This window comes from Leiobunum rupestre, chromosome 3, assembly GCF_980474605.1.
Source record: "Leiobunum rupestre chromosome 3, qqLeiRupe1.1.hap1, whole genome shotgun sequence".
Lineage (NCBI taxonomy): Eukaryota > Metazoa > Arthropoda > Arachnida > Opiliones > Sclerosomatidae > Leiobunum > Leiobunum rupestre.
In genome coordinates this window covers 35,519,640-35,528,510 of record NC_143386.1, presented here as the reverse complement: position 1 = coordinate 35,528,510, position 8,871 = coordinate 35,519,640, and the positions used below count along the sequence as shown (strand labels likewise).

Sequence of the window (8,871 nt, the reverse complement as noted above, 5' to 3'; positions counted from 1 at the left end):
CAAAACCGAGGCAACAGATTCATTGAAGACACGACGCTTTTCATCGCACACCATCATTTTAAATATATTTAAAATCTAAAATTATTAATTTTTATTTATATATTTCAATGTCTGAATACTGCCATTTATTATCCGTATAACTTTAGTAAGTATTTTATACGAAATGTTTACATCTGAAACGTCCCATTTGCTCGAACAGAAAAAATGTTCCAATTTGGACACCGATTTTATATTAATGGCACTTTCAAGTTAAAAAACTTAACTTAAACTTCATCAGAGTGGAACTTTGTAAATTCGACTAACGGAGACCGTATGACGTATTTAAAATGGTTATTTTCTAATATCTACGTTTGTTTTGGGTCTAGAGCTAGGAAATCAAGAAAGGTGCTACTTTTGAACATAAATATAAACAAGTCAGAGGGAATGTTATAAGATTTTATCTGTGACGTTTATTCAAATATTTCAAACGAAGTGAAGAGTACAAAGTATTTCTCACAATGTTTACTAAACTATATTTAATCGTGAATTGTTTTAGTATATTTTGGTGTGGTTGCAACCTTTATTGAATTGACATCATTCAGAGTCTCCGCGAATTTCTTGTCCTTTGTCTCGGGCAGAAAGAAGATCAAAGCGCCGCTGGTGACAGTGAGGATACCGAATATTCCAAACGTCACTGACAGGTTTGTATACTCCGTCTGAAAGTACAAACCATTAAACATAGAAAAAAATTTATCGAATAGGTCCTGCACTTACGACTTCAATTAAAAAGGGCGCCAAAATAGCCCCCACACTGGCGATTCCGGCGGCGATTCCAACCCCAGTGGATCGTAAATTCGTCGGGAACAGCTCTGGCGTGTACGGATGCAGAAAATTATAGCTGGACAGTATACAAAATCTGGCCAAAACTACGAGAAACATTCGTGCCGGTGTAAAACCTACAACAAAAAAATTATTCTTTAATAACAAGTCTCCATTTTGGATTCTTAAATAATTTACATTGCGGTTCTAGTCAAAAACTGGAAAGGTAGCTCGCATCAAGGATAAAAATAACCCGAAGGCCCATTTTCCATCACGATTAATAAATGGAGATTATCGATACAAATCTTTTGACATTTTGCTTACAAGAACAAAAGATTCTGTGGCATTTATACGAAATTATTTCCTGACCAAATCAGACATTTTGATCTTTTCCAATGAAAGCATGACGTCACATTATATTAAAACCAATGAGAACTAATTAACTCCATATTTCAACCGCGAAGTTTTGTGGAGCCTTTGTATTGCGATTTAAATGGATGGTTGAAAACAAAAATATTAAATATTTTAAAGTCAGTCTACTTTAAATGGATACATTTTCTAATTATATCATTTGAAAGTATGATATTTTAAAACTATTTAAACTTAAGCCTTTGTCCGGTTAAATTTTTATCAGACCACGTAGTCGTAGCTGGTTAATATTCGCATTAGGATTCCAAATTTGACCGAAAGATTCTTGATTAGTTAAGAACTTTAAAGAGTCCAAATCTCTTTGTTTTAACTATTTTACACTTGATCGAAAGTGCGAACTATTAACTCTTTGATCTTGTGGGGAACATACATTTTCGATATAGTAAGTGTAGAGAGCTTTTGTCTCGCGGGGTTATCTTACACCCTCGTACTAATTAAAGCCCGACCACCTGAATTAAATTCGAGATTGATAATATATTAATTTCTCGGCCTTCATGGGTTGAAACATAAACATTCATTGAAAGGCGGCCAAATTTTGTTTAAATAGTTGTTCCATACTTATTTACACGAAAAAAATTCTAGTGGGGTTATGTTTTCCAGTAATGTGAATTTTCATACGTTAGGTATTCTAAATAAATTGAGTTACTTTTGGGCACAGCGATTGTCACAAAGTAAACGACAGCAGTGATGAGGAGAGATCCACCAAGTAGACACTTTCGGCCAAGGAACCTTTCGGCTCCCAAACACAAAAACATACTTGGAAATTCGATAACGCCTAAAAGGAAGACGTTCAGGAAAAGACTGCCTCCCAGAGCATCAGTAGTGAAAGAACCTCCGAAGTAAATAAACGAGCATACGAACCTACAAAATTAAAAAATATTCTTCTTAAGTTCATCTGCATTTCATTAAGTCGAAAGTTTATAGACATCTTTGAAAGGGTTCATAAAATTTAAGAAATTTTTGTGGTATGTAGATTCCAAATGAAGTATAGATTTTGACTTGTTTTTTTGGAAGTTTTCGCGTGCTTCGATTTCATTGGCAAAAATATCCAACTAAGAAATCAATTCTTGGAAAATAAAAGTATTTTATTGCTTCTGCATTTGAAAGATGTGGTTTTCTACATTCTACAGCCTTTGCGGTATAACTACAAAAATTGGTATCGAGTGCCATCTATTTTAAATGTGGTTGAAGATTAAAAACATTTAAAAAATATACATCCACCAGTTATCTTGTAAGATATATTTAGTGCCAAAAATATGTCGATATAAACTTCAATATTAAGTTTTACAATACTTGCTATAAACCTGCCTTATCATTGTATACAAAATCAATTCAGTATTTAAATAATCATACCAACTTACCAGCCTAAGAAAATTATCAACGATCTTTTGGTCATTTCTTTACCATGAAATATTTTAAAAATTCTGATTCCAGCACTATTAGATTTCTTGACTTGTACCTGTTTGAAGTCAAACAATTTCGTAGTTAACATCTTTACAAGTATTCATATGATGTACTGGTTTGGTTATGGAGTTAAGGTTACGGGAGCAATTTTGTGATAAAAAAATTAATCTTATTAAGCTAGGGAAATAATGTTGTATTTTTATGAGAATGCACTCTAAACCATGATATTTACTTCCATCAGGCTTAATGGCTGAAGTACTGCATTTATTTCTCTCAAGCCTAATATATTACTTATTATAAGGAATTTTTTCTTTGCGTTATATATAATAAAAAAATTGTCTTTCACCTTTTATATTAAGCTGACTTTGGAAAAAAATAAACTTAAAAAATAATAATATAAAAAATTAAATATATGAAATTAAGCTTAATGCTGACCTGAATTTCGTTGCTAATTACTTCAAGGTCAGCTTTAATTTGATTTTCGTCTATGGGAAGTCGGTTCAATTTTCTATTCCATTTGATTAACTTGAAGCACTTTTCCCTTTTTCCCCTTACTAATAGCCATCTTGGAGATTCAGGAACAAGCCTTTAAGAAAACCAGGTTAATTAAAATTTTTAAACACAAAGGCTTAATCAATCATTTATTTGTTTCAACTTATGAACTTTGGCATTTTGTATATTTTATATTGATTAAAATGTAAACATGTGGTTTACATAAGATTTGTGGCACGCAATATAAAAGATTTTCGTCGTACTGTTAAAAAATCTTTTGTTTGAGTCGCTTATCTCGGATTCATCTACGATTTCGCGTGGTCTTAAAATTTATTTTGGCTTAAAAATAAGGCGACCAGCTTTAAATTAATTGCTCAAATTGAATATTTTACGTAGTTTTCTTTTCTTGAATAGTAATCTTTCTATAATAGTATGCGAATCTTCTTACCAGGAAAATAAACCAACAAAGCAAAACAAGCATGCTAAGAAGATATGAAAGTGATGTTCGTCTCGAATGTAATAGAAGAGACCCGGCAGCAGAGTGTACCCAATCGAGTATCCGAAAGTGCCCACCACGATGCCAAAGAATCCTCGATTTTTCTCTGTGCACATCTCCATCACTAAACACCAAATCACCAACATGAGCAATCACGGTACTTACGATTCTAAGCTTTTGGAATAAGATAAACTTACGAATAACCATAAGCACGTAATTAACAGACAGTCCCGTAAATCCACAGAAGAACTTGGCCACGATGTAGAGCTCGACGTCCTTCACGAAAACAAACATGAGCACTCCAATTGCCCCGGGAATAAGACTCACTAAACATATTGGTCGTCTTCCAAATCTACAGATTAAAAAATAAGTTCCAAAAACTGTCAAACTACTTTCAGCGCTATACAGAGAGAGTGAGAAGATCCCCAAACACACACAGGGCCGTGCAGAGGTCGGGGCAGGGGGGCGAAATCCCTGGGGCCTGGGTGAAAAGGGCTCAGTAGGGGTGCACGTAGGTGTAGGGCCCATCGAAGAAGCTCAAGGGGGGGGGGGTGCAAATCAGGATAACCAAGGATACCTCTACACGGCCCTGAACACACACACACACATGTAAATACCTTACAGGCTCTAACAGCATTTTATCAAATTTATCTCTTCAGTTTCAAACCAGGTTAAAACCTGCTGCCCTGTTTTGTTAACAAAAAGTGGGTTCACCTGTCGCAAAGGTAAGAAGCCGACATTCCAGTTAAAAGATCACCAAATTGCTGAGCCGAACTGGCCACAGATATATACCACGCTCTGTCGCAAACTAGATCGAACTGTTAAGATCAGAAAACAGCACAAAATATAGCAGTATGTACGGAAAATAAATTTTACCTCTAATCGCCACTTAAGATTCAAATTATCAAAATAACCTTTACCTAAGTTTCGGTTCTTCAATAATTAAAAAGATCCAAATTATAAAGACCTCTAGAACTTTTTTCACGTAGTAAGAATACATTGCTTTAATTATAATTAAAAATATATTTTCAATAATATTTGTGTGAATTTTAACATATTTAAATAATGTTTTTAGTATTTTTTATGTTTATCGCGAAAAATTTATATTGAATTTCAAATCTTTTATTGCTATTTTGTCTATTGAAAATATAACTTCCCACAATAATACAAAATTCGTGTTATTTAAATTCATTTGAAGCTACAATTTTAATAATGTTTTTGATAATTATCGTTTTTATATTTAAAAAGTCTTCACTCGAAAGAAAAAGGATTTGTTGTTTATTAGTTTTATCATTTTGACTAAATTAACCTTTTATCTATTTTCCTTGATGTATTTCTCTAATTCCAAAATAGTGCCCGCTACGATGAGATAATTACAAGTACAAAGTCTATATACCTAAGCTCACTTGCATCCATTCTAGCATTAATAAGAGACATTTAACTTAATATCTCACGTCGAGCGTAAAAACAATTTTTTGCTATTTGGAAAAATTTATCGATTAATATAGATTAACCTTTTCAATTAATGTTGAGTCTTTCTCGAAATCACTGCTGTTGTATGTCCAATGATGGCACAGTTTCGTCTGAGTTACGCTCGGTGATGTTGTGTTTACTGTCATTTGGCATTGATTTTGGTTGTATTCAAAATCTGGATCAGTACATTGATATTCCATTCGGGGAGTTATCAGGGTAATGCACATTGTGGTCATAGCTATTAAGATTCCATATACGGTGATCCAAAGCGTCAACAGTTTTTGATATAATCCAAAGTCTCCAATTATTTCGGTGATATCGGTTGGCGTCTTATAAGAGTCAGCTTTAAAAAATAATTTACAAATAATCAAACGCTTTACTCAAATAAATGTTAAAAACCTTAAAATTAATAACTCGGCAATTATAACATATTGGATGTACCACTATGGAGTACACCTATTTCATATAAACCTTTAAGGTTGTGGAATCAATATCAAGATAATAACTTGGAGATAAGCTTTGACCTCTTGAGTCCAAAATGTCTTAACTTCAATAAATTTGGATTGTAGGCATTAATTTTCACTTGGTAAGTTATTTTCGGACCAATCGTGTGTTCAGTAGCGAGTTGGTCATTTTTCTCTTAACTCGGATAAGTTTAATCCAATACCTCAGATACAAAATAAGTTTGACCATAAGAATTTTTAAACAATATATATTGGAAGATCAATTTGTTGGTTAGAACCTAGCTTTACATTTTATAAATATAACATTTTTTATTTCTACAAAACATTAGACTTTATGGTCTAATACAATTTAAAAAAAAACATAAGTATTGGGTTACGGGTATGTGAAGCCATACCCATGTTCCGGGTGAAAAATTAGCTATTTAAATGGTTAAAAATATTATTCGTATAATGATATTTATATCGGGGCGGAAATCTAGAAAAAAATTAATAATAAACTCAATCCTGATATATTAGAAAATGTTTGGAGGTCTGTAAAATTGCAAATAAAAATTTCGCACTTAATGGAAAAGGTAAAATTTTGAGTGCTAAACATCTTCAAACACTAACTCACACTCACTTTTAAAGTAAAGATTTGAGAATTACTCACACTTACTCCAGGTCACTTCGAAATTTCATGATAATTCTAACTCCAGCACACACACAGTTTTTATAATTCAAAGAGTACTCCTCTGAAAACTCATTTACTATTTAATTGCAAAAATAACTACACCTTTCACTCACAGTAATTTTTAGAAACATAATCAGCTCATCTCCCACTCTCACTTTTTTCAGTTTGTTTAAATACACTCATTTAGGAACAAAATTCGAAAGAAAATTACTACTCACTTGCACTCCAAATATCATTCGTAGAACAAATCAGCTCGGTAACTATACTTATTTTACTTTAAGCTATATCTGATCTTATCTCATCCCACTTTAGAAAATATTTACTCATCTCACTAGCAAACCTCGTCCTTAATTCTTAACAGTTATCAAAAGCAAGTAGTTTTTTAAGTACAATTTTTTTTAATTTGAGCTCTGTGTTTCAAAAAATATCACAGTTTACATTTGTACTTGTCTTATAGCACGTGCTAAACTTAACTTACTTTAAGAACTTTTACCAAAGAAAGTATAGACTCATTTCAGAGAAAGGGGCGACCTAAATTTAGCGGAAGGAGGGTTGCGAACTCTCGCTAGTCGTTGCGACCTCCTTTGACCCTGCGTAGAGATTCAGGGGGGTTTTGTAGGATGGGAAGCCGAGTCTAGAAATCGTGGGTTTATGTGATGTAGGGGTTGAAAAATGTATAACCCGCTGACGCTACGAGCCACTTAGGGAAAGAGAGGAGGAGCTACGTAGGAATTTCCCTTCAGTGTCGCCCTCCTTATTCTTTCTCTATGGTCCGAGTAACTCAAAGAGACGCTCTTAAATAACAAACCACTCGCTCACTCCACCTAGTAGACGAGTTGGAATAAAGTTTATTTTGATCACTCCCCATCAGCGGCTTTAGACGTTTCCCAGCTCATTCCTCTCATCATTATATATTTTCAAAGATTCACTCACTCAATGCACTACCTCTTAATTTTTATAAAATAAAATTACTTATTCGTTCTAGTACAATTTTTTTTTATTTAGACACGGCTAGCTCCTACTCATTCGTGTGATGGTATATCGCGTTAGCTCATCTTGCAATCATAACACATCACATGAAAATAATGAGTATCTCCTCTCGAAATACTCAAAAGGATTCTCAACTAACCTGAAGTGTTTCGCAATTGACCGGAAGTGATGGGCAATTCGACGGACGTTTCGTGCAAGACAACCGAAGTATCTAGAAAATTTGGAATTAATTGTATGATTTACCCACAAATGACCGAAGGTGACTTCACACTAATACTACAAGTAACCAAAAGCTAACTTTTTTGTAACCACGTAGGGTCCTTTGTATCTCGCAGCAGGCCGGTTACTGGAGCGCACCGTTTCACGACAACTAAGTCGCCCGGTTCGTAGCGTGTAGCTTCGCATCGCTTCACATTATACCGCGAACTTAGTTTTTGCTGATCGATCCTGATCTTCTCAATTGCGTCGCCACGATTCGACATTTTTGTTCGTCAAAACTGTCTTTAATCATGTTGCTCACATGATTTCCGGTTGGGCTTTGAGATTCGTAGTTGAAAAGTAGCGCGAAAGACGTTGTTTGGGTAGCTTTTTGACGTGTATTAATAAGTTTCCATTGGACTTGTGGTAAACGTATGCCCCAAACTTTTTCGTCGTCGCGGACACATAGTGCGGCATCAGTTGCGGGAGTGATCGTCCGGTTAAACAGCTCAACCAGTCCGTTTCCTCTCGGTGATGTGGTAGCGTTCAACAAGTGTGAGATGTCGGCTTTTTGCGCAGGCTTTCGAAAGCCCGAGGGGCTGACCACTGTCGGGTGGCCTGTACACCAATTGCGTGTTCTCAACACTGATAAAGATACAGACTCTAAAGATTACGCGTCATATCATTAGTACAGTCAAAGGTACGGGCTTGTACACCGATTACTCGGAGTGATTAGTATTTCGTACCGCTTACAATGATATGAGCGTTTGCCTTGAAGCTGGTGACGAATGGTCCTAGGTGATCGAAATGTACTGTATGAAAGGGCTCTCCGACTTTCTCTATGGGGTGAAGTATGCCTTGCATTTTACCCGCTGGCTTCTTATGATATAAAGATGGAAAACAAGAAGTGATGTATCCTTGTACACATCTTTTCATTACGAAAAACCAGTACTGGGTTTTCAAGTTCACGAAAGTCTTATCGAGAGTGAAGTTATCTAGGTAGTCGTGACATGCTTTGACAATTCTCCATCTTGCCCGGTTTGGGACGACCCGGAGTAATTCAGACTCGAGGTCGTTGGTGATGGCATTTTTCTTGCATAGTCGTCCGTGTCATAATTCGAAGTCCTTTCTTATTTGCTCTCCTTCTTTCGACATTTCACTCGGTCTCGTTAATTGAATACGTTCGACAGTTGTGACGAGCCAATCTTACTTTGTGACGGTCACACTGAGGACTTGAATATTTTGGATGATATCCATTTCTTCCACTTCATCGACCGGAGTGCGGCTCAACGCGTCGACGTGTGCCATTTTCATGCCTTTTCGGGAAATAATTTCGAACGTGAAATCCTGTAAGCGCAACCAACATCGGCCTATTCGTTGTACCAAATCTTGTTTGGCTAGCGTGTTTCGTACGTTGTTGCAGTCCACGATGACTTGAAATTGGCGACCCCAAAGGT

The 8,871-nt window shown here is 35.4% G+C and overlaps 1 protein-coding gene across 1 annotated transcript; it reads right to left on the bottom strand.

Moving 5' to 3' along the window:
• Positions 1-498: 498 nt before the first annotated feature.
• LOC149951600 (organic cation transporter protein-like) lies at positions 499-7,698 on the bottom strand. The gene is made up of 11 exons (XM_090169609.1): positions 7,515-7,698; positions 7,356-7,427; positions 5,134-5,435; positions 4,334-4,437; positions 3,817-3,971; positions 3,572-3,743; positions 3,067-3,217; positions 2,589-2,686; positions 1,874-2,088; positions 754-935; positions 499-695 (listed from the first exon to the last, which is right to left on the bottom strand). The coding sequence occupies exons 1-11, from the start codon at positions 7,696-7,698 to the stop codon at positions 516-518; spliced, it is 1,815 nt and encodes a 604-aa protein (XP_090025735.1). The 3' UTR covers positions 499-515.
• Between the last annotated feature and the right edge of the window lie 1,173 nt (positions 7,699-8,871).